General features: G+C 36.9%; 1 protein-coding gene across 2 annotated transcripts in view; it reads right to left on the bottom strand.

The window, feature by feature from the left end:
* Positions 1 to 26634, bottom strand: part of VIPR2 (vasoactive intestinal peptide receptor 2) — a 59533-nt gene that overhangs the window by 28106 nt on the left and 4793 nt on the right. For both annotated transcript variants that reach the window (XM_037383766.1, XM_037383765.1), the window contains exons 3-4: positions 14106 to 14213; positions 12113 to 12210 (exon numbers count right to left, since the gene is read on the bottom strand). In XM_037383766.1, the coding sequence (XP_037239663.1) occupies positions 12113 to 12210; positions 14106 to 14213 (206 nt within the window). The remainder of the gene's footprint in view (positions 1 to 12112; positions 12211 to 14105; positions 14214 to 26634) is intronic.

Genomic DNA, 26634 nt, shown 5'->3' on the forward strand with positions numbered 1-26634 from the left:
CAGGCTGTACAACATCCACAGACACAAACATACTACACATCTTACTCTCATATATCGTGATTCAGTTAAGCTGCATTAGCACCTTTACATTTAATGTCTTAAATCACAGTCAAAAGTGTGCATTCTGCTTGTCAGCATAGGAATACCTCAACTCATTGTCATTCATTCTCTTCTTTCAAATACGTAAAGGAAAACCAAACAGAGAATCATACATCACCTTTTGGTCAATGGAAGTTCCACCAACATAATAAACTACCTACTTGCCTAAATGTAGTCATCTACTATTACGTGAGATGCTCTGGGGGATCTGAGACATCTGCATGGCAGATGTGTCAGAAGACCTCTTTGCCAGAATGGCAGTGGCGAGTCCAATGGCACTAGATACCTATGTTTAGACATTCACATCAAACCCTGTTTCCACACACTCGTGATTAGACACCTACATAAATATCTGCCTTTAGGAATTTTGATTTGCAAGTTGAATTTCAGCCTTCCAGGTTTTAAAATACATGGTAAGTATGTAAATGCAAACAACTGGAGAGAATTTGATGTGGCTGTGTTGGCACAGACATGACTGAAAGACCCAAGAAATTTTTTCCAGCACCTGCTCTGATGTTCTGCTCACAGCCAAGTCAGTGCCCACCAGATAAGAAACCCTGATGCATAATGTGAAAGGTTTCACATTCAGCTTCTACTCTGAATGGGTAAGAACAAATTTTTTGTTTTCTGATCACTTCTTCTGATGCAATTATTTGCAGTTGAACAAGTTTGCTGCTTATAAAACAGTCATCACTTAAGTTATCACATAATTCTCTTATATATGCATTGCATTTTTATGTTAATGCTACTTTAAAAGGCCCAAGCATACCAGATCTAGAGAGAGACTGTATATTCTCCTTAATTTTTGTTTCATCTTGGAAGTTTTTTAGGAAATTGTAAATTGTTTGGTGCCAAGTATATAAAATTTATATCTATGTTTAGTCTGCATTGCCTTTGTCTGCTTTTTCCATATTTTTGCCCATCTTCATTTCAGAATGAATTATACTGCTCCTACTTTCTTCTCCTCCTCCCATTCCTATCCTAGACAGCACCTGTTATACTTTCATAAATTAAGAACACAGAATCAACTGATTTACAGATTCTAACAACCCACAGTCACTATAGTCTTTAGATGGCATGCACTAAAATGTTTATAAGAATGATTCTGGACCAGCAGTCATTATTGGGAAATTGCAGTCAGACCAATGTTCCCATGGGAAAGCCTTGATTCTGCTTATATGTTCTGCATTGCTTCACGGCAAGAACAATTTGAACTCAATATATCTTTTCCTTCTCCTTTTCTTGGAATCCATTACACTGAGAACAACACTGAAATTTATCTAGTTTATGTAATTCAATTAAGTATTTTTCCATTTTTTGTGGAATAATTTTTTTTGAGATCTCTATAAAGTTGATTTTAGGATAAGCAGTTTTGTCTTCCTTTAAATGTTTTCCGTGCCCAGGAATGCGGAGTTCCTGTTTACTTCCTCAAAGCAAGTTAGAATAAAGTGCAGGACAGTACAGTAAATAAGCAGATGCACTAATAGCCACTGGATTTTGCAGGGATGACTCCATCTGAGGTAGGTATCAAGAATCTCCTTACAAGCAGTGAAGCAGCAGAGTGCTATTCATGTCATCCCAAGACAGGCATCTAAAATAATTTAGAAAGATAGTGAAGTAAAACCACCTACTTTTTCTTCATTAAATACAAACAGAACCTAGAGAAACTAGTGTAGATGCAGATGCCAGACGTCTAAAGTTAGACAACATGACTCTGTCCCAGGAGTTTCTCCACTGATTTGGTCAGCTTTCCATCAGGCAGTAAAAGCATTACAAAGCTTTGGTTTTACGTCCATTAAGATTTTCGTCTTTATTCTTTTTTCCATCTTGTTTTGAAGGCCAACATTTGGAGTCTGGCATTTGGTTTTGCTTTTATTTGTCATTTTTCCATCTGAGGTCTAACTCTCAAGGGATTTCTGAAACCACAAATCTGTTTTCTCAGTAATAATATCATGAATAAAAATGTAACATTATTTTAAACTCTTTCAAACAACTACTGATGACTAGGTTAAATTAATAAAGTAAAACTCGTTTAGCTTAATACATCTAACAGTGGGCTGTAATCTTTCTGAAAGGTAGGCAACTCAACAGAATTAGTCATTGCAGAGAAGGCATAGGCTGTCTGGATTCAATGCTGTTGAGTACACTACAATCTAGTCAGATGAAGTTCATTGGAATTGTAATTCTAGTCACACAAGAGTATGTATTTTTTGCGTACTGTTAAAAAATCTCATCTTTGTAATGTCTCCATACCTTAGCAGCCATCATGCTTTTACTGGTAACTGCACACAGTCCTAGTGATGCCAGTGTGTAACACAATGAACACATAACCCCATGTTGCTAAAGACTCATGAGGAAGAACCCAGCAGTGCTTGGTACAGAGAAATTACAGGGAAGTGAGGGAGGAGGCATTTTTAAAAGGATATTTACTAAAAGATCAGCTGTCAGAAGTCCCTGATTAAGCTCTGCTTCAAGTACTATTTTCCACAGAAATATATAAAATTGTGGATTTTAATCTTGCATTGCATCATTCTCACAATAGACAGGGGCTTTAATATATACATGTACACAGATGTATGTATATTTTATACATCAGTTAGAAATTAATGTAATTCAAGTAAACTAACTTAACAAGAATTAAAGACTATGCTCATCAATTCAGCTTACTTCAAAACTACATAGTTAAATTGATTAACCTTTTTGGGTAACCAGAGTTTGAGCTTTAGTCTTTTTAATTCATTGCTTCTGATGCAATATACATTCATTCTAAGTGAGACAGTGGTTAAAAGCAGTTATCATTCTCAACAGATCCAAAATAAGCACAGAGCACATCGTGACTGCAGTTCCAAATCTAGCTGCTGTAAACTGCAGATGTTATTTTTGTTCAAAATATCCTTTGCTTTTCTCTTAAAAGGTATCTTGCAAAGACAGTACTGCAGAATGATTTTATAGCATGTTAAAGAAAACCAAGATGTCTATTTAAAATTTCTTGCTTCTTAATAGCACCTTTATGTTGCATTTGCTTGAGGAAAAGCTTGATAAAAAAATTATGAGTTAAAAGCCCTTCTCTAACACATTTTTTATCTTACAATCAATGTCTTAGAGCTATGTCTGCTCTTAATACCTCACTGTATAACTTGTCTTTTTGACTTGTACCATCTCTTTCCTGAGATGCGAATCTAAACTCAAATAGGAAGAGGGAGAGAGAATGGTATCATTGAAAGTTTTTTTTGGCCTAATGGCCTCCTTCCTTTAGGAATAAAATACTCTCTGCTGGTTTTACCAATAAGGTATACTGCACAAAGTTCTTGACTGACCTGTCTGTAATAATGCCTCCACAATTTACTGGAGAGTTTATATCTCATTCCATAATCCCTTGGTACTCACAGTTAAGTGGACAAATTGTTCCTTTCAATTCCTGCTCTTGGACTGGCCTGGCTAGACTGTATCTGCCATCATGCTGCCAAGTTAACCAACTTTGGAGGCTGTCAGTTTGCAAAGGCATCAAATAGACAAAAGGAACAACATATGGAGAAAAAAAAGTGATGTGCTTTTAAAAAAATATTTCTAAATATTCAAAAAGAAGGGAAGCGGATTAACTGGATTTGCAGGCAGTCACAAAAGTCAACACAAATCTATCTAACAGCATTTCTGAGATTATTTTTATGTGTAAGGAGTGAATTTCCAAAGTCAGTAGTAAAAGCATCTGCTAAAGGAAATAGTGAATGGTGCAGAAATCCCCTGAAAGCAATAAAGGATTCCCACTAGAGATATCCTTTACTCAAGTTCTCTTGTGCTTCAGATATTAACAACTTGCAACTCAGATAATCTCAGTGCTTAGAAAGCATCTAATGGCCAATTCTATAGCACTGGCAAGAAATACAGGAGCCATCCTATTTACATTCTCCCAAGAGTCATGCCCTCTATATATAAGCCATGTGTCACCTTTTGAAGCATACGGAACTATACCAGTTATGTTAACTATGTTCATAGCATTGGAAGTTGAAAGGTCCTTCACCTTGCCAATTTTGAAGGCATCATAAACCCCATTATTCAAGTTGGGAGCTAGACTATTGTCTAATAACTCCAACTGTGGATGTAGATACATAAATTGCATTAAACTGCATAAACTTACCAAAACTGTTGCCATCTATAAACAAACTAGCATGGCAGGTGTTGATATTACAGAATTGAAAATCTTACTTTGAATATTTTTCAGCCATTAGACTATATAATAAGACAGCATTTTGTACTTTGGCATACAGAAAGTAGCTGTGGTTCAGTGTTGGGCTGACTGAAACACACCCAACAAAAAAGCTGGACTTGTTCCATTTTTTATCATTCTGTGCCATCTTGAAAAATCTGTCCAGATTTGATTTGAGAAAAACTCCATTGACTGACTCTTTTGAAACTGGAGCCTGTCTTACTTGTATCTGATTTCAGAATTCTTAAACGATGGAAAAAAAGGTGAAATCCCACATGAACTTCCAAACAAAGCATCAGTTGTCCAGCCAGACTGGATGTAACTGCACCTCTAATTTAGCCTCTAGCTATGTACTCTGAGCTTGACAGTAGCTGTCAGGCAGGCTGCATGTGTAATGACTCCCGTCACTTCTACCCACTGGGGAGAACAGAAGATGTTGTCTTCCTCCACAAAAAAACACATTATTTAAAATAATGTTTCTGGCATTCCATACACACGCATGACCCCTACAACAAATAGTCAGAGTAAAATCAAAACAATAATCCTGTGTACTTCTAGTCCACCACAATAGCTGTCAGTGTCAGCAGGACTGAGACTATCTGTCAGTCATTCGTTTGCCAAATGGATGAACACAAAACAGCTACATGGAGGTATAAGTGACGACTGAAGCTAATCAGCCAAGAGTATTTTGACATTACCTTAATACTGACCATGGTCATTTTGTTCAAACCGAGTACAAGCAAATAAGAAATAAATACACAATTACAATTGCTTTATCATACGACAGAGATTTTTAATTATTCTCTATTCTACACTTGAAAGTGTAGCTAATAAACACATTTCCTTCTTTCAGACCATCGTACTCGTCTAGTATTATAATGGTCAGAAATCTGAAATGTTTTACTATTTTTGACTGATCAAAAATTTACCCTGCTTTTCAAACTGTTGCAAAGCTAAGTAAATGCTACTACATTTTGATCCATTACATTGAAAATTACAACTATTTAAGTTTAGGAGTTACGATATTCAAAAACAAGCAAAAATGGTTAGTATGAGGCACTTTATCAGTCTCAGCATCAAAGAGGATGCAATCATACTGCTACTTAAATTTCCTGTATGAGTGTAAATAGAAGTGTCTTAATTTGCCTGTAAGAACTCTATAAATACTACTCACTCAGCAAAACAATTGGCAAATTGTGTTCTGAAATTATGTGTTTATTAAATATACATGACCCTCGTAAAGACAAAGAATTAAACTCTGCATTGTGTTGTGGCAGTTACACCTAATAAATATTTGTCACTACTCTGTATTTTACATAATACCATTTAGAAACAAGTTCTTTATATTGTATTGCTGCAAAATAAGCAGACAAAGCAATATCAAATCTGATAGCACATAAAAATCAATATCTTTTATGTAAGATTGGCATATTTTTTTCTTATTTACTATTCTGTGTAAACCACAATTAGTCAGATCTCAATTAAATTTTAGCTTTAACCTCTGAACTTAATATAAAATGTGCAAGATCGGCAAGAATGAGTGCAAAGAAGGTAGAGATTGACCAAAACAGAAATTAAAACGAAATTATACTTGTATTTTTAAAAGATTTTAGCACAGAATAAATACAGCCATGCATATGAAATTGAAATGACATGAAATTTTCTGCAAGTCTAACAAAAATAGTACATTTGCAACAGTAGTAAGAACAGCTGGCCTCTGCGAAATATTCACATGATTATTTGAGCATTACTGATTCCAAAACTGAAATCCAACAATTTACTTTTAAAGTTTTGAGGACAATATGCTAATTAAAACCACTAAACTGAACTCAATAGGTGGTTAGGCACAGCAAAAATCAGTGGCTTATGGTTTTCAGAACAATTTTATGGAAACGTTTACAGAATCTGTAACTGCTTTCTAGACTAAAAGATCTAATCCTAAAATGTTTCCTCCTTTTTTGTGGCTACTTAACAGCTTTTAAAAGGGTACAAAACCCCACAGATATAACAATAAATTTGATTAGTACAAGTTCATGTAACTAGTGTTATCTTCAATACACTTTTTTGAAACATCTATTCTTACATTTTCTTAGAACAGACACCTTTTTCTGCTAATGTTTCCTTTAAAGTTAGTGTCATGTTATTTTTACTAAGTTCAGGAGACAAAATTCTTCTGCTTAGAGAACAGATGTAGCACTGAAGCTTCCTAGGCAAAGTTGACAGTTACTCAGTGGATCTTTTAACCTTGGTTTGGAAGGACCTCTAGGGGTGAGAGGGTAATTTAATCCTGAAGGTCAAAACGCTCTAACATTTAAGCCTTGATTCTTTGTCCAAAGGAGTTTTGCTATTGACCAGAAGCCACCCTTAATATAAAAGAACACCCCACACCTCTTTATTCATTTAACCAGAAATATAACTGATCATTAGTAAAGTACTGGCGATCATTTTCATCCCAAGGGACTTACCATTTTGTTTATTCTGTGGGCTAGTACATTCCCGTAAGAGAGTATAGTATTCGCAGATACGATTGCTTAAAGTTTGTGGTCTTACATTCTCATGATACATGTGTCAGAGTACATTCCATAATATCCAAATATTCATACTAGAAGAATATATCAGAAAACCTTAACCTGCACAAACAATGTAAATCAGAACTGGGCCTAGCAAATGAGTTCAGTGCTTTACAAGCACTGAAATGAGCAAATGCGAATAAAAGTGGAATAAAGAACCCCAGTTCTTCCCCTTTGCAAAATTAACTTCAACAACAGAGTAGCCGTTTCTAAAACCTTGTAGTACTTACTTAGAAGAGAATAAAGGCAAACTGAGATAAAGAGATGGATTCACTTTTTTCTTATCAGGCACTTCTACACATTTTTTAAGGGTGCAGAGAAAACCAAAATTTAATAAAAATGCAATATTAAAATAAAAATATAATAAAAATTGGTATTCCTCATACTATTTAATAACCTCTATACAAGTAATTAATGATAACCTTTTCTGACACATTTCTCTTTCAATTCACTCTAAGCCTAAACAACACCTTAAAAAGATGAGACCAGCAGTGCCTTAAGTATCTCTTAATAATAGTAGTATCATTAATTCTAAGTATGACAGTAAGAATATCTTCTTACTCAAAGTTCCCTAACCATAGTGAGAGTGACGACAATTTTACAGATGTACAGACCTCCATATTTTCATGTGTAAACATGCACCAGCATATATGTGTCCGTGAGTGTGAACATTCTCACTGCATACTGATATTACGCAGTGTCTTTGGACAGTCTGCAATTAATAAATTCAATTCCCACTGTGCTCTAGAAGAGAGAATACCAGTTTATATTCGGAGCTAGTACTTCTCACTTGAAGTCAATGGAAGTGTTGTGGTTTAACCCCAACCAGCAACTAAGTACCAGGCAGCTGCTTGCTCACATCCCCTGTCCCTGGTGGGATGGGGAGGAGAATCAGAAAAAGGTAAAACCCGTGGGTTGAGGTAAGAACAGTTTAATAATAGAAATAAAGTAAAATATTACAGCAATACTACTACTAATAATAATTGTAATGAAAAGGGAGATAACAAAAAGAGAAAGAGAAATAAAACTCAAGAAAAGAACACCAAGTGATGCACAATACAACTGCTCATCACCCCCTGACTGATGTCCAGCCAGTCCCCAAGCAGCAATCCCCCCTACTCCCAGCCAACTCCCCATGCTTTATGTACTGAGCATGATGTCATAGGGTATGGAATATCCCTTTGGCCACTTTGGGTGAGCTGTCTTGGCTGTGTCCCCTCCCAACTTCCTGTGCCCCCCAGAGTACTTGCTGGCAGGCCCTGAGAAGCTGAAAAGTCCTTGACTTAGTATAAACACCACTTAGCAAGAACTAAAAGCATCAGTGTGTTATCAACATTATTCTCATACTAAACCCAAAACACAGCACTCTACCAGCTATAGGAAGAAAATTAACTCTATCCCTGCTGAAACCAGAACAGGAAGAAGATTTTGTATTTATTTTAAGGAATACTGCTCTCTTAATCACATCTCATGGAAAAAGTAATGAAAAATGCAGAATGTAATGTAAATAAAAGTAGTATGAGTTATAGGCACAAAGAAAAAGCGCTGGTAGATGGCTGCCTTGCATTACATTTTGTTGAGAGGGAAGGATTCAATTTAAACTCAGTACAAACAATCCATTAGTCCAATTAGTGCAATGATCCACTTCACAGGCAGTAGTAATGCATCTGTTCTGTAAAGGTGGCTACAGACATTCAAGACAGGGCTTGTGTCAGTCCTGACCTCACTGCCTTGACTACCCTTGCTTTGCGTAACACACCTGCATTGGGTACTAGGTAGCACATCCAGGAGGTTATCTCTGAGAGCAGCCTAAGAGTGAATGCTTTGGGAATCTGGCCAGAATATGGGAACACCTCTTCCATAAAAGATGCTTCTACTTAATCACAAGTTGCAACAGTATCACCATGCTTAGCAGCCCTGAGGATCTCTTTCCATGAATTTGTCTTTGTATGACCCTAGGTGTTCAAATCTCATAGCCTGTAACTTGGATGTATTGGGGTTTTTGTGTGGTCTAATAAATCTTAGGCCAATTCATCGTAAGATCAAACAAAGCTCTATTAACTGACCCAGTCATTATTTTAAACAAAGTGGACACATTTCAGTCCTCTACATTCACCAGGCATCTTGCCGTTTTGTTAATAAAGTTGACAGCGAGTTTAATACTCTGTATGAAGACACCTAGGACACTTCTCTAGCTTGTTCAGTCTAGGCAGAAGATGTCAAAATATGTCAAGGAAAGGCTGCAGTTAGGCTCGGGTCGTGTTAACATACCTTGATGTGTGTTTCTAGCATGGTCAAATCAAGCTATTAATTTTGCCATTGTGCTGCCATGAGCTCAACAGAAGTATAAAAGGAAAAAAAACCACACTTATTTAGATAACTGAGATGAACCTAAATCTTCAAGGTTAGCAGTTTACTTATAGAAAATTTACTTATTTCCTATAAGTAGGTTTACTTATAGGAAAGAGAGTGGAAGTATATAATAAAGGTTTAGATATACAGTCTGATGTAATAACAACATGCAGATAGTTTGTTCAGACACTGTCCTACCTGACATATTGGTCCCCTATTAATACAGACAGGAGTACTAAAGAATACTAGCAGAAGACCTAATATAAGATAAAATACTCAATTTAATGGTGCTGTATCAGAAACTTACGGTTAATTTAAAAATGTTAAGCAAATAATTCCTTTTTATAAAACCTGCTAATACACCATTTGACATGGAATAAAAATTGTACATTTTAACTGTAACTAAAATCAATGCAAACTGTTGAAGCAGACAAGTTCTTTCAGCAGAAAAGGTCTGTATTTGCTTAACAATCTCTATCATTTAAACCTTCTCTAGAATATTCAAAACTGCTCAAGCCAGCAGACACATATCTGGAGAGATATCTGTCTCTGTATATGCATATATACAAATAAATAAATAAATAAATACAAAATATGTATATACATTAGTCCCCTTTGAAGTAAAGACACAAGTCCATATCCTAAAAGACAGCAAAAAAACCCCCAGGAATAAATACTTCATTGGATCTGTAATGGAAACTCATTCAGCAGTGACACAGGCACCAAACTGACGTCAGAGCTTCTACCTACTCCTTTAACATTGTCTTCAGAGAAAGCACAGAGAAGTAAACTTAAGACTCGGTACAAGAAAAGCATTTTGCCACCTTCCCTAAAGTGTTATCTCCTTAGCTACTGCAGTTTTGAGGGCAACGTCATATATCATCTGCAAAGCATACTGTTGCATGAAACTTTTGTGTCCAAAATATCTTGTATCCAAATACTTAGGATTTCCTTTTTAGCTCTTTTTTCTGAAACTCTAGGTCAAATAAAAATGAACTATACTGCTTTATGTTGAGTAAAGATACTTTGTTTTGAGGTGCTACCACTGAGCACTAAGATCCAAATTCAAGAAAGCTTTCTGTGCAGCAGTTGGCTGATGCAGAACCTCAAATAACTTCTGAAATCTCACAATTGCATGATACTTTCATTTTTTTATATTACCTCCCATGAAGAGATGGGTTTAAACATATGCTTTCCTGTTTCCCTTTTCAGATTTTATTCTCATAATTTTTGTCCTTTCTTTAACTAAAAAAAACCCCAAAAACATTTGCATAGGAACAGCTTAGCTTCTGACAAGCCAGCACTGCTGTATCCACTTTTCGACTTGTCACTGTTTAAGTCAGAAAAATTGTCTTGTCCCACTGAAACAACCAGTTTATGACCTTCAGGCAAAGAATATTCCCTAAGCAATGACACTGGTACTTGAGAAAAAGGACAGTGCCCTTGGGCCATGTTGCTTGAAGTGCAATCAGTTCTTGCATTTCTCCTTTCCCTCCCTGCCACATGCTGTGCATTTGCTCCATACCTGTATTAGATAGCTATGATACTCTAGCTGTTGTATTTTTGTTAATAATTTTTTTTCAGTATCTGCTTTTCACATCTCTTTTCTGATTTTTAGCTTCACTGGTTTCTTATTTGCTCTTTTCCAGGCTTTTGTAAATGTTACAACTATTTCCTATTTCCAGTTTTTCTAGGTTTACTACTGCAAGTATAGTCAACTTGAACTTCATTCTCCTTCTTCAAATTACTAATGAATATGTCAAACAAACTGCTCTTCTGTTATACTAGTTCATTTGCTAATTAAGTATTTCTCACTACTAGAAATGTTATCCTCTGTTAATTTGAATTTTTAAATCTTGACCCATTTTCACTCCACATGACAATTGTCTGGGTTGACTGATGGTGTCTTAAAACGGCTGTTTTAGCAGTAACGCATGTTTGCTCCCAAGCTGTCAGATGATACCAATGTTTTAGAATATGTCTTCAGAAAAGTTGGGAAAAAACATAATCTATACATTTTCTTTATTATCTATTTTCAGCTGCAGTAATGGTTAGGCTTTTGAGTAACGAAAGACATGGCATGAACTGCATGTCTTAGCTAGAATGCCAGTACATCTCTGCAGACCAGACGGAACAGATCTGCCAAAGCCACTCTACACATACGAAAATCCAGAAAAACCCAAGCAGCCAAATATCTTTATTCATAAGAGGACTCCATCTGTTCATGATAACAAGTTTTACTGATACTATGAGCTCATGCTTATAAACAAAATCTTGCTCTGTTAGCCTCAGCAGGAAAACAGATAGAAAATAGGTAAAATGTGATGGAAAAAGTACTTTCCTCAACAAAAAGAACAAGAAATAGTATCTGCAAAGTGATCAAATTAATTTTTCCATTTATAGTGTATTTAAGATATCTTGCTAGCTTCGTGAACCACTTCTAATTGCTAATTCAATTGAAAGTCCAATATAAATCTACAATAATTCCAATGACCTAAATTCGTTCTATTTTACTTAAACACATACCAGCAATCAAGTGATGCATGTATTATTAACAGATTATTACACTATTAGGATTTGTTATAACAGAAACAATGTAAAACATACTGTGTGCAAGCCAAATAACACTGCAATATTAGAAATACAGATGCATTACTGCAATTACCAACTGATTACAGCCTTGAGTTTCAGTTACTGAATTCTACATTTCTGATTTTATCTTATATGACATTTGCAATCCAAGCATATGGCAAGACTGCTACTAAAAATTACTACCGATTTTCATTAATTCTGATAGAGTAAACCAGTAATTATTTAGAAACAGAACATGTCTGATAGCTGTATTGAACATCAGCATCTAAATTCATAGAAAAAGTACTTTTCCTACCTTATAATCATCTTCATAGTCATTATATCCACAAGTACTTAAAATGTCAGGAAAAATATCTGACCATCCGTTAGTCGTACAATTTTTGCTAATATTTCCTGTAAAGCAACGATAGAGAGTTTAAATCAGAAAGATTTTAAATTCTCCTCATCGATGAATCTTTGGACAACTTTGTCATTCTCTGTTAACATCCTGTATTTCCTAGCACACCTGTTAAAGCAACGCAGCCATTTCTTTTCATGTGCTCTTCATTCATACTACTTTGGCTTTTAATTTTGCTCAGTTGCCTTTGCACTAGAGAAAAACAAAAGTAATTCCAAGCTATGATGGCAGGCTTCCACTTTGGTATAATAGCTATTTCTATTACACCTGCAAAAGCCTAAAATATTTTGATGTTTTATCTGAAGTATTCTAGAGGGACTCTTTCAGCTTACTCCATAAAGCCGATAATTCGGAGGTAAAGCAATTTGATAGAAAAGTAATTTAAGAGAGAGTTGTTCTAACCTCCTATTTCAGCTTTTCTGAGAAGGCAGTGCCAAATGATCTAGAGAGTTATAAAAGCTCTTAGATAATATGGCAATGATTTACTGCTGCAGCAAATGTTTGTAGAGTTGGCAATGCACTTTAAAGGCCAAATTACGTGATAGGTTAAAGAACAAGGAAATAAGTATGCATGCTGAATCTCACTCCTTGAGCCAATTCCTGAAACAATGTAGCCCAAGGAACATGCAGGAGATGTGCGAGTATGGCTGGAAAGCAATTTTGAGCATCTATTAATTTCAGAAAGGATTCTTCGGTTGGAACGGAGAGAAGTTGACTCTTTTCCCAGACAAAGTCACGCAGATGAGATGGGGGCAGCCCATGATTCTGCTCCTTAATCTAATTAATATGAACTAATGTTCATACAACATGGAACAGCTTCAATAGGAGAAAACTGAAGAGTCTGATGTCAGAATAAAGAATAGTCATTAAAATTATTATAACTTACTTTTACAATGTTAAATTGTAAGCAACTTGCCCTCACTTTTCATAGAGAATTTTTATATCCATCATACTTGAAATATATAATCACATATTGCTTTAGTTTTCAGTTTACCATTGTCTTAACTGACTTAAAGATGCGTGGTTTTCACCACACAAGAACAAATTTATGTGTCACAGATCAACTTTGGCAAAGAATAACCAAGCGTGTTTACATATACACTTCAAATTAAAGCTTTTGTGATTTTTATTTTGCTGATTGGTTACTGGAATTTCTTCTCCGTTAAAGTCTTCAGTGGAAAGTTGTAAATACCCTACAAATGGTTGAACAGCAAACAACCAAATCGTTCTGGCTTATAAGAAGGCCTTGACCTCAAACCACAGTGTCTCCTCAAACACCAGGACCACTTCTGCTATTTGGCATAGATATGGAATTTTTTAAAGAAAATGTAACGTATTTACACACTTTGAAGAGTCTTCACTTCAAAAGTACATCATGATTCTCTGACTAGGCAGAGAAGAGGAATGTGTTACCAGCATGACAAATTACGTCAAAGCCAGTTTTGCAAGAAAATGACTCTTAAGTACTCAAGATGCTGAAGTATTTTCTACTACATGTACTGTAAGGCCTTCTACCTTAGAGAGAATTAGGCAATGTTCTATGGAAGACACTGTTTATTTCTACACCATCATTCCACACAACTGTTAAAAAGGTTAAGGCTGCCTTAATAATGAACACAGATAGATCAAAAAGAGCAAGCAGTATCTTCAGCTTTGATGAGTAACACTATATCAGAATACATATTTAGTATCTGACTCAAAGAACACCATATGGACCACAAAGACCATTATTTGGTCTTTTCATGATCTATCATAAATAGCTCTGTTAAGAATCGATTATCATTAAAATGAAAACAAAAACCTTCAACTGCAAATAAACCATTTTTAGCACAGTATGTTATAAAATACCAAAGAGAAGTAAGCAAAAATACACCTTAAAATGAAAGAATACCTGGTTTGCCAGAAAAAAGGCTAAATACTTTTGGACAAGGGACAGTGACAGTCTCTCCAATCTTTGCAGGACGCCAACAGGTGATGTTATCCCAAACTCCAACACATCCTGAAACAAAACCAGCAGTAACAGTCTTGAAAGCTCAGTATGGCCTGAATCACTGGACTGTTATCTACCTTCTCAAGAATTGGTGGAAGTTTTGGATGAATAGCTCAAGAAAGATTAGACTATTCCAAGAAAGATGCAAAGGTGGTATTTTCTATGAAAATGTTAGGAGAATCTTAAGAGTTTGCTGATTAACCAGCTTATTTTTAGGTCAGTTAATATATTGTTTGCAAAACGCCTCATTAAAACTATGTCATTTTGATGGGATGATGCTAAGAAAAGATAAGAAATGTTACAAAATAACTTCTGAGTATGAATATGGCTTATTAACAAGATTAACAAAGTTTTGAGAGTCTCTTAATCACAGAATGAACTTTTTTATCTGCAGTAATAGGCAGATTGAACATCACAAAGAAATATTTAAGTAGTTCATTGGACTCAGCTTCACAAGCACGATACGAGCACTTCATGAGTGAAAAATGAGGAACAATGGGTGTGGACTTACAAAATCATCTCTCCTAAACTAAATAACAGAGATTTGAACAAAGAATGGTTCTGTATATTGATTTCAGGATGGGGGGTGTGGTGTGTCATAAAATTTTATAGGCATATTTTTTAATAGTACTAGTAATAACTTGTAACTAGTAGATAGTCACAACTTGTTACAGCTTTGCCCATGCTGATATCTATATAAATGTGGCTCAAAAGCGGTATCTTCTGAATGAACATAAATCTTCCTCTAGCCCGCTACAGGCACTTGGATCAACCATGCTCTATTTGCTTACAGGTGTCTACTTATAATGCATGCCTTCTAACCTAAGTGAAGAGTGATGAAGGTTTCTGAATATAAGCCTTAGGAAGAATTACGAGAAAAAAGTAAGGAAATGTTACTCATATTGTCTTAGTTCAAGTTATCTCAAAAAAATAAATTGTGCAGAATTCTGGGCATTTATGTCTTCAAATAAGGCAACTGACAATTGACAAGTTATGTTTTTAATTAGCACTAAAGAGAGAAACGAAACTTTTATCCTACCAGTGTTATCTCCATAAGATTATTAGAAACTGTAACAGACAGTTTGTTCCTTTCAGTACAGATCATGAAACTTGGATTAGGAACTGCTCACATTCATGTATAATACTGTTCTTCACAATAATTATAGTAATAGAAATTCACTATTCATTTACTCTGTACTAGTGAGGTCATGCCCAAAATCAAGCCAACTGAGTTAAATGAAGCTGAAAAAGGAATATTTAAAAGTTCTAAACCACATTAGAGCAATTAAACTTGGACAGCTTGTGTTGACTTAAAGTGTCTAGTACCCTACTTTCAAAGTTTTAGTTACATTCAAAGTACATGTAAAGTAGAGAACCCAGGAATGTGTTACAGAACTGGCAGATGGATTTGCACCTGTGGGCATGTCCTGTATGCAGCATGAAGGAGTGCCAGTGGCAAAGCATTTCCATGGGCTTTCCTTTCCTTTGGAAGACATCTAAGTGTAACAGTTGGAAGGAAGCCTCTCTGCTGTACCAAGAACAGGGTTTGGAGATGAAAAAAGAAGATGAGAGGAGGATTATGGGGCAAATGCTGCATTCAGTCACCAATTCCATAGAGTCCCCTTTACACAGTTTCCCAAGGAAATGCTATTTTCTAGAGGAGTCACTTGTTCATGGGGACTGAGTCTTTCTTCACTCCTCTTAGGATTGTACAGCTCTAAATGCAGCATCTGTTCTATATTCAGAAAGATGACACCAAATATAAGGGTTTACTAATGGGAACACTTCACAAAGTTTATCTGTGTGGATAGATAACACAAAATCACAGAATCATTTAGGTTAGAAAAGACCCTTAAGATCACTGAGTCCAACCGTAAATCTAACACTGCCAACTCCACCACTAAATCATGTTGTTAAGAGCCACTTCTACAATTCCTTTAAACACCTCCAGAGATGGTGACTCAACCACTTCCCCAGGGAGCTTATTCCAGTGCTTGACCACCCTTTCAGTGAAGACATTTTTCCCAGTATCCAATCTAAACCACTCTTGGCACAAGAGGCCATTTACTTTTGTCCTATTACTTGCTACTTGGTAGAAGAGACCAACACCCACCCTGCTGCAGCCTCCTTTCAGGTAGTTGTAGAGAGCAACAAGGTCTCCTCAGCCTTCTCTTCTCCAGACGAAACAACCCCAGTCCCCTTAGCTGCTCCTCAAAGGACCTGTTCTCTAGACCCTTCACCAGCTTTGTTGCTCTTCTTTGTAATGCCTTATCCTCCACTGCCCTGTATACCTCCAAAGAGGTACGCAAGAAATGTACTAAATGTTCATTACACACACACTGCCATATTCACATATTCTTTTCCAGCCAAGCATTAAAAATCTCCAAAGATGGAGATACCACAACCTCTCTAGGCAACCAGCACACACACAACTTCCTCTATGAAGAATTTTTCTATGCATCTAATTAGGATTTCCCTTGCTGCAGGTTGCTTCCATTGCTTTCTGTTGTGTTTCTTGGTTGGTTTTTTTTGTTTTTCTGTTCACCTTTGGGAAGACTATGGCTCTATCTTCTCTATAATCCCATTAGGTAGATGAAGAGAGCACTCATATCACTCTTCTCCGAGTTAAATAAACACAGCTTTCAGTTAGTCATTATATACGGCATATACCAGTGCCATCTCCAAGCCCTCAGTTCAGCCAATTAATGGCTTTTCTTTACACAGGAGCCCAAAACTGGACACAGTACTCCACTGAGATGCAGTCTCACAAGTGTCAAATAGAGACAGACAATTGCTTCTCTTGATATACCAGCAGCACAGTGTATGAAGGGTGCACTGCTGACTCATGTTTAAATTAACTTAAGCCAACTCCTAAAATGGGTCAGAATTTTGAACCTAAAAAAAATTGCTTATTTTTTCCCCAAAAAGCCTGAAGTTGTGAATCCAGTTGCAGAGTCTAGACTCTAGGTACCTGTGTTTACTCCAATCAACCCCATCCTTATTTTCTTAATATTGTGGGATTAACCTCAGCTTGTCGAATTCTCCAGTCACCCGAAGAGGATTAACTGTTTTGGTTCCTCTAGTACAGAGTGTAACACACTTTGAACTCCATATACGCTCCTATTTTCCCCATTGATCATGCAGAGTTTGTCCTTTCTAATTTATCTGCCCCTACAGGTGGTTCATACATTTATTTAAGAATTAACTCATGAGTTTTATCTATGCTCTGTTTTACCTGTCTACCTGGTACTCCGTTGTAGCTCTTGTGTCTTTTATCATTAGTTATAGCATGTCTGAGATGATATTGACTTGGTCATCTGTATATAATTTAAGGGGTTTACATGTGAGCAAGTCATCTTCACATCCTTTGAAGTCAACAGAACTTAAACATGCTGAAGTGCTTCCTGAGTTGCAGTACTGGATCAAAACAAAGTCCAACTCTTCATGATGCAGCACCAGGGCTTATGCAAAGTAAAAGAATGTTCACCTCAGCCAATTCAGGTCATGCTTCCTCCCCAATTGATTTTAAGCCAGAAACATCATCAACAACATGACATACAAGTAACCAGAGAGACAAAGAAACTATTTTCTTCATCTGCCAGCACTCAGAACTATAGCGACAAAATGAAACTCTTTTGGCTTTGATGGATGTACTGCCTGAGCCAGCATAAACAAGCCCTGGAGAACACAAGAATAATTAGCATCTTGTGCAACTTCAGACCTTTTTAGTTCATCCCCATTTCCACTAATAAGTGAAAGCTGAGATGAGTCATGAAAGTGTTCATGCACACCCATAAAAGCTGATTACTTTCACAAATTTTCCCTTTTGTTCAACATACTCTCTGAAAGATGGTGGATTTGCTACAGTAATCTGCAAACAGTTCAGAGGCTTTTATAAATTTTTGCTACACTGCTATATGAACTAGGTGAAGATTTTGCTTAGAAGGCATCTGAACAACATGGGACTTCAGAGCTCTGTTATTACATTTTCCACAAAATCCCACACAACTCTTACTCAGTCTTCCATTACATGAAATATTACACAGAAAAACTGAGATCCAAGTCCTATTCCCACCAAAATTAATCAACACAATTTGTATCAGATCTCGAAGCCAGCTTGCATGAAGGGAATCAGTATACAAGTTTTTGATATTCAAAACATTACAAGTCCCTAATGTTTTCTGGGGCATGTATTTTTTACCTCAATTTTCCCTCAGTATTTTAGGACTTTACAGGCATGTATGGCACAGCTGAGAATACTTTTTCAGACTCCTTAAATCAAATAGATGAAATAATACAAAAGATGTACTTCTTACACCTAGACTACATTCAAATGCATCAGCAATCATGAGAGTGAAACTTGAGTGGCTGTCATCAGAATTCCAAGATGAACATAAAGCTCCATTTCATGTATATTTACAGGCTTATTTATTATGGTACAGGATATCTGAGAAAACTGTTAAAATGTCCTGGAGGCATTTATATTCACTGAATGCCCACAGTGTGCCTCTGAAAACTGGTCTAGGACTGAATACTGAAATGATAGTGTTACTGGTATACTGCTACAGGCTGCTAGAAGTACAACTGTTAAACAACATGCACTTTTCTGGGCTTTCAGACCACACCTTTCCTCATTTCCCCTTCCTCTGTTATGACAATATTGCAGTCATGTATCTTTTTCTTCTCTTAGCAAAAAATACCCTTATGCAGAGGTGGGATACAATTAACAAGTCCATTATTACTACACTTGCATCAATTTGTCTCTTCCATTCCAACAACATATCTCTATTGTACAGCATGAGCTTAATTGTGCACAATTGGAATTAGCAATTAATTTCTCACTGGTCTTGGAAATTCAGCGTGTGGCACAACTGGACACCGTGGTGATTTTCACAGGTCTTCAAGTAGATATTGTTCTTTATGCACCACAGTACCCTTTTAAAACAATGACATAAGTGATATTGTCAGGGGATGGCAGAGGAGGAATCACTTCATCCTAAAACATATGAAAGCAGGCCAGATTAATTGCTCCCAACAATTGTCTGTTTCCCCCCAGTGACTACAACAGCAGCCTACAGTGCTATAAATACCTACACTTGGAAAATGAAGGTGCAATAAATACTAGGTTAAATGTGTCTCTTTCTGCACGTAGAATATCTAATTTGATCAAGCTTGATATTCTCCTCTCTACTCACTCACTGTCTACTGCTCTCTGTCCAACCATTAATTCAATCAGTGTTAGGATTTCTGGACTGTCATCCATCACCGCTGCACTTCATATAAACCATTATGTATGCTCTTATTCTCCAGAAACTTCACTCATCTCCCACGTATATAAGCCTGTTTCCTACTTTCTCCAAAGGATATTAATCAACAAATATACAAAACATTTTTATCTTTAGCTTTAAATAAGGTTTCGAGTTTTACTTCTAATAACAATTTTACCAATAATTCTACAGAAAATATCTCACATTTTAAATAAGACTTAAATTGCTTCAATCTTTATATCCTATAAAGTCTTCAATTTTATCATACTTTTAAAAATATTTTAAGGACCCAAAAGTATTTTCATGTACATTTTTATCCTTTTACTTTTATGTTCATTAATGGATTTAATCTCTATGTTTTGCATCCTGCTTCAATAAATTCTCAACGTTTTGGTCCTTTCACTCCGATATGTACATTTATAAAACCAGTCCAACTCTTTGTCTCTCTTAGCTCCTCAATTTTTTCTGGGCATCTCTACTACTACACTCTTTACTGGCTTCTTTACCAATTAATAAAGCTAGCAAAGAAAAAAAAAAAACAAACCCAAAAACAAACCAACCAAAAAACCAAAACCCAACAAAAAACAGCCTCCTCAGGCCTGCTTCTGTGGTGTCTAGAAGAACACTCCTGCACTGTACATACAGCAATCTCTTTTTAATCTCTTCATTTGCATCATTTATTTCTCTGGTGTGTCATTCACAGCATATCCAAGCAAAGAATCAACCTTCTCAGAAAACCTTTACTCAATGACTCGCTCAAAAGTGTGGCCACAGTGTCACTCCTCTACTGCTCTTCCCTCCTGTTCCTCCAGATGATACTGCAGATGCTATTCTTCGCTAGTTTCAATGAGATCACTTACTTTATTTGAATATTTAGTCTTTAATGCTTGTGATGCCTTTGCAGATAACTTCACAATGAAAGGAAACATAACAGACTATAAACTACATTTTGTTTCTCATTTTTTTCAGCTTACATAAGCATGGTCAACGCATTCATCACCCTGCAGTCTGAAGGCCAGTCTTTGAGCAACAAGTTTGCTTACCTACCTACATGCTTCTTCATCTATAAAAATGTGTAACACTGGGTTTGTACTGGAAAGTTTTGTTTATATATACATTTATCCATACATTAACCACTAGGTGGCACTTTGCATTTGTATTTTAAAAATTTCCAATTCAAAGAGAGGCCTAGCGTTTTTCAAACTGCCTAGGCGTGTGTGATACATGGAAAAAAGTGAGAGTGCTTTCAAAATCAGCCAGAAAGTTGTCAGCTAGTCAAGGGTTTATTTTTCGAATGGGGAAACATTTTGATTTTTTGTACTTTACTTGACAAGGCAGAAGCAATCTCACCTCTTACGGGAAAGGTTTTCCAGACTGTAGGTCTGAATGCCGCAGCATGTTATTTAGACTACATGAGAATTTATGAACGTACACAGACTGAAATTCTTTCTGCTTTTTCACACAAGTAATAATGAAGAAAGGGAAAGGAGGCACTAAAGAAATAGCGAGCTAGCAAAGTGGAAGCAAAGCCACAGCAAAACTGCTTAAAGTGGTAATAGGAATAAGACGGTAGCAAAAATACTATGGCCTCAAGCTAGTTTGCTGAAGTTATTTGTCATCTACTTTTTGTCTGGGCCCTGAGCGCACTAATAGGCCTTAACGTCCCTGTCCCGCCTCACTCCCCTGTCCAGGGTCCCATCTAAGCTCAGGTCTGGGCCTCCAGCGGTGGTATGGGGCACCTGACCAGCTTTGCCACAGCAGCACCTGTGCCACCTTCTGCCTGGGCACCCGCCCACCACTACGGCCCTGCCCGGCCATCCTAGGGCTGTGTTCGACCCTGGTCCCCTGCACCAGGCCAGATCCTGAGCCCTGCCCTGCAGGCTAACGTCCACAGCTGTCCCTACCCCTGGAGGTGCCCAATGCCCCGGGCTGGGGCTGGCCGTGGCTGCCCTTTGGCTGCCTTGGCTGCTGGTGGGACAGGCTCTGCCCACCAGCCCCCAATCCCCCTCTGCTGCCAACCTGCACCCGTGTGAAAACCAAAACACTGGCTGCAAACTGCAGCTCCAATATGCTTATGTTGAACTAAAGCGCTGTTGTGAAATTGTGTAGTGTATACAAGCTCTGATTAGTCAGGAATACTGAAGAAATGCAAATGTAAACTTTTTAATTGCCAGTCAACAAAAACTACTCCTACACAGCATGTAGAATTTTGGAAGTCTACAGTACACATCAGGTGTAACTAGTTACACAGAATGATGAAACCATTAGAGTTTATCTCATATTCACCTAAAATGATTGCAGTTTATAGGTTTTCAAAAGCCACTCCTATTACCAGGCATGGCAAAAATGTGCTTACCGAGATTTCTAGGGTACTACTGACTTTTCACTAAATGAAATATTTCAAAAGAAATGCCTTATTTCTCTTCTGAAGAGCAGTTTCCTGTTAGAGAATCAAAAATCTATAAGCCAATTATATTTTTTAATGGAATTTACCTATTTTTAGGGTTCCATGAGGGAATACAGAAATTGCTAAAAACTTTGGAAAAAATCCTCTGAAAAAGAAAACATATTTCCATCCAAATTCTTCAGCAAGTAAATCCTGCTTTCCAATTACTCAAAATGTTCTTTGGAGGCAAGAGCATTTACTTCTGTATGACTGGACCGCACTCTAACCTTACCATAAGAAAACTATTTTCCATTATAGTGCAAAGATATTAATGGGTGTATAGTCAAAGCAGTAAGAGGTACCTTCATCTTCGCATTGCTCCAATTTAGACATGCTACACATTCTTTAAAAGCTACTATTAAATCTCAATCTTCTGTTTATATAAACCACCACAAAATACTAATGGTCTCTGTAAAGTATTGGAACCGCGTATTTCCGTTAGTTTGGATTATGCCTAACCCATGTGCTATTTGTTGTATTAGCTGGAGCTTTTTTAGTGCTTTGGTATTCAAGGTGGCTGCCTTGTGGTATTTGAACTCTGGATATCATGGAGAGCGGGCTGCCATGGCCACAGCTGTCTTTATCAGGACTCAAGTGCAAAACTATGCGGGGCAGTATTTCTTTCAGAATCTTCGAAAAACACAATAAATTCACTGGCTGTGCAGTTTTCCTTTTCAGGGCTCCAAATGCCATTTATTAATGTTGACTGTTGAATTGCTATTCATGTTTTGAGGGGGTAGAAATTTCAGACCTTCAAAACTGTAGAATGTATCTGTGGCTACGTATTGCCTTTCTTCTTTCCAAAAAAGTTTGTTATTTTCACTCTTAGTAACCTTTATTATGTCAGATTTTTGAATAGAGCTGATGAGGACATTTTCTTGGTCTTCAATGTTGATTTCCTGTTGGTTATTTTTCAGTAGACAACTCCTTTCATTCAAGGTTCTTTCTCACCTATCGCCCAGCCTCCTCAAAAGATGAGCCAGCTCTGCCTCTCTTCTGCCCTCAGATAATTAAGTATAGCTTCCACAAAGCCCAGACATCGTGAACACCACAAGGACGATCAGTTTTATGTAGTGTCATTAACGATGACACTTCAAGTAACGGAAGCCAAAATAGACAAACATTCAAAGCAGCCCCTTTAGCTCCCCTCATAAAAAAAAACAACAAACGCATGAACCAAAAAGTAGCAATATGTCTTACTACAGCTAGAAAAGCAGCAGCACAGAGATTCAAGAAAGCTAAAGTTGTCCTGCCAAGAGCTCCTGCTGCTACATGAAAGGAAGTTCCATGATCCCACTCTCTCATGTAATTCTACTTTCAATGCTACCTCAGATAACTAAAGAGCATCGCAGCCTGAACTGACTTATTTTACAGAGGAAATAGCTGAAAGACCAAACAAAAACTGACAGAAGACCCTGACGAGATTGGGTGGATTAAGAAAGGGGAAACCTTGAAGAGATTCCTTTTCATGTAACAAAAGAAAGGTCTCATCTGGCTTTGTGTGTCTCCAGTTTACTGACATGGAGGCGAGAGTGATCGTCATGTTGGTTTTGTTATACTACGTCAGTCCTTTTGTGCAATACAGAGATATATGTGTGTGCGTACGTGTGGGTTTGGACAGCAAAACAGGCACCTTTCTTACTGGAGAAATAACCTTAACAGCAGAGGTTAGTTGGATAAACTAAGTTTTGGACAACTTCCCACGGGTCCAACATTTGAATATGCATCCCACTATTCTGAAGAGCTTTCAGAAAAATGTGCTCTGTTTCACTCACAAGATCATGAGCTCAGCACTGGAATCACTGAGTGAAATTCTACTGGCAGCCTAATCCAGGAGACTGGATTATATAGCAATATTGGTCCCTCTTTCTTTAAATTTATGAATAAGTAAGAGTGTCATTTTGGTAGTCCTGTCTGTTTTAATTTCCCATTACTAGCTGCATTATGAAGCCTCACTGAGAGATTTATGAAATTCTTCCAAAGATATTTCTCCTTCCATCTACATCCCTTCCTCAAAGTTAAGATGTCATATCTAAAATTAAAAATGTCATCTGGCATATGGGGTCTCACAAAAACACATTTTGGAAAGCAAGAGCCAAGAAGACTCATATAACTGTGCAGCCACTCAGTCCAAAATGAATAAAAAAATCCTAGACTTCATTTTTTCATAATAAAATCTTTTTCAAACTTTTTGTTGTAGAACCCTGTTATAAAGTCTACTGACTGAGTTTTAACACTTTTTACCATAAGATTTCACTAAAGGTGAACAGAAATGAGACAATTACTTTATAAGGAAAAATTCTAAATAATAAAGACAGAAATTTGCAGTGGGCAAATTTTTATGTATTTTCAATCACTTTTATTGGGACCTCTCTATTGGGACAAGCTGTGGGTAGTAAGTAAAAAGTAAACCAGTGTTTTTCCACGTAGACATCAAAGTTCGTAGCTATTATAAGCTATTTAGAATGCAATTCATCTGCCCTCCAAAAATGAGTATGCAAAAAAAAAATCTCTGCTAGGCTTCCAGCTAAGGTGCATCCATACCTCAGGTGTCAAATTATAGAAGCAAAGAAGAAAATAAATGCAGACAGAAGCTAATGCAGTCTTCATAAGATAAACAACTAGAATTGCTAGAGCACTACAGAGAGGAAGGCACTGCTACAGATCTTTGGAGAATGACTTTCTTCCCTAAATGGAGTGTAATGCTCTCCACTAATGGAAGAGTATGTGCTAATGCCTGAAAATCCCCCAAAGGGTGCAAAGCAGGAGGTCCAGATGTCTAACAGTTTGGCATTGGCAAATGAGCAGAATTTAGACAAACTGGGTCCTCCAGTTTTAACATATCCTTAGCATTGTTCAAAGGATGTTTACACAGTATTTATACAGTGTTTCCCTGCAAAACACACTATTGCTTTATTCAGCCATGAAGTCAGAAAGTCCTTCACAGATTTCATAGTCAGTGATTTTAGGTGTGCTCCAAAAATTACTCAGTGAAATTCTTCAGCCCATGTAATGAGGCAGCTCAGGTAAGGTAACATCATTTTATTACGTAAAAACAAAACAAACCACAATCACCACTAAATCTTTCCTTTATGTCTCCCTAACTGGGAGCTGAGAAGTATTAGATAAGGTATTAAATACGTAATTGGCATCTATGACAAAGGAGAAATTGCCTGTCCCGTAAATTTGGATCCTTCAAATTCAGTAGCTGTGCACGCCAGCCGAATTCTGGAGCATGTTACACAGAGGTGTGAAGGCTTCTCAGGTGCCCAAGAATTTAATGAAAAAAATCCCACTTACATTGATAGGGGAGGCCTTGGACTTTCACTGAGATAGTGGAAAATCTCAGTAAACCTTTATTTCCAAATTCTAGACAGGACCTTCATAGATTTCATGATAGCTTTTCTAAGGCAGGTAGCAAATACTAAAGTTAGAAAAGCTTGACAAAGGCTGCATAACCACCTTTCCAATTCAGGAAAAAGTGAAATAGGATTTGTGAATTTCTTGTAATGAATTATGTTTCAAAAGTACTACAAGTTTTAGGTGTGGAGCCAGGACTTGGACTAGTTCCAGCTTGCCAATTTTCATTAGTAATTCTTCTTTATCAGCAGTCAGAGTGTCACTGTGACAATCTGCAAGTCTCTGTTCAAAATACTCCTCACATCTTTGTATGAATACAGAGAGTTTATCAGGAAAATAAGGACACATAGAGAATGGGTATTTTTGGAAATGCAAATGCATATATTTAATGTAGGCTCTTCTGAACAGGCTCTTGGTAAAGGTATCTGTAACGTGAAACATAGGATAAATTCTCCTGTAACATTAAACATACAGTTTTTAAGGGTTCATTACCACAGGGACTTTATTTATGTCTCTGACAAAATGAAATATACCCCTAGATTCAGCCAGGCATTCAATTAAATGTGTAAGTCCTTCCACTGCTGTTTTATCACTACCTGCGGGGCTGAATCAACACCATCAGACACGCTGTCTCTTCCTAAGACGTGAAGTTCTTCCACAGCAGTTTGCCTTCAGGAGGCACCCCTCTTTTCCAGTGAAAAGAGGCTGTGAAGAAAATTTTGACAGAAAACTTCTTTCTTCCCCTAGGGAACCCAAAATAAAACTGGTGTGCATCACAAGAATACCCTTGGAGCAGGCCAGAGTCTGGATCACAAAAGTGGATCTTGAAGAAAGCTTGAATTTCAAAGCTGTATAATAGCCAACAGTGAATTTATTAATTCAAGATTTAATTCATTAAGCTGGGCTACTAATTATTTCTCCATCTGGCTTTACACCAGTGTTATTTATTTAACAGCCATCTCTCTTCACCAGTCATATAAATAAAAAAATTTAAATGTAGAAGATTTATTCCACTAAGATTTTGCTTGGAGAGATCTCCATGTAAATTTGTAACTGTTATTATAATTTTTCTAATTACCGATCTTGAGTAATAAAAAGGAGGAATTATCATAACATACAAACTGCTGATGATCCTTTTAATTATTTTAGTGTATACAAATTGGTACCAGACTATGCACTGAGGGAGTTACACATTTACATCAAGAAGACAGGTGGAGAAAGTATCGTGAGTTGGGATTCATGTTTATGCTCAAAGGGCACCGCAGATGGCAGGTCCCCGAGGTACCATAGTAATCTTCGGAGCACATTCAAAACGGACCGAATATGAAAAAACAAATACACTATGTATCACCTAGTT

Source organism: Falco rusticolus, chromosome 4 (assembly GCF_015220075.1).
Source record: "Falco rusticolus isolate bFalRus1 chromosome 4, bFalRus1.pri, whole genome shotgun sequence".
Lineage (NCBI taxonomy): Eukaryota > Metazoa > Chordata > Aves > Falconiformes > Falconidae > Falco > Falco rusticolus.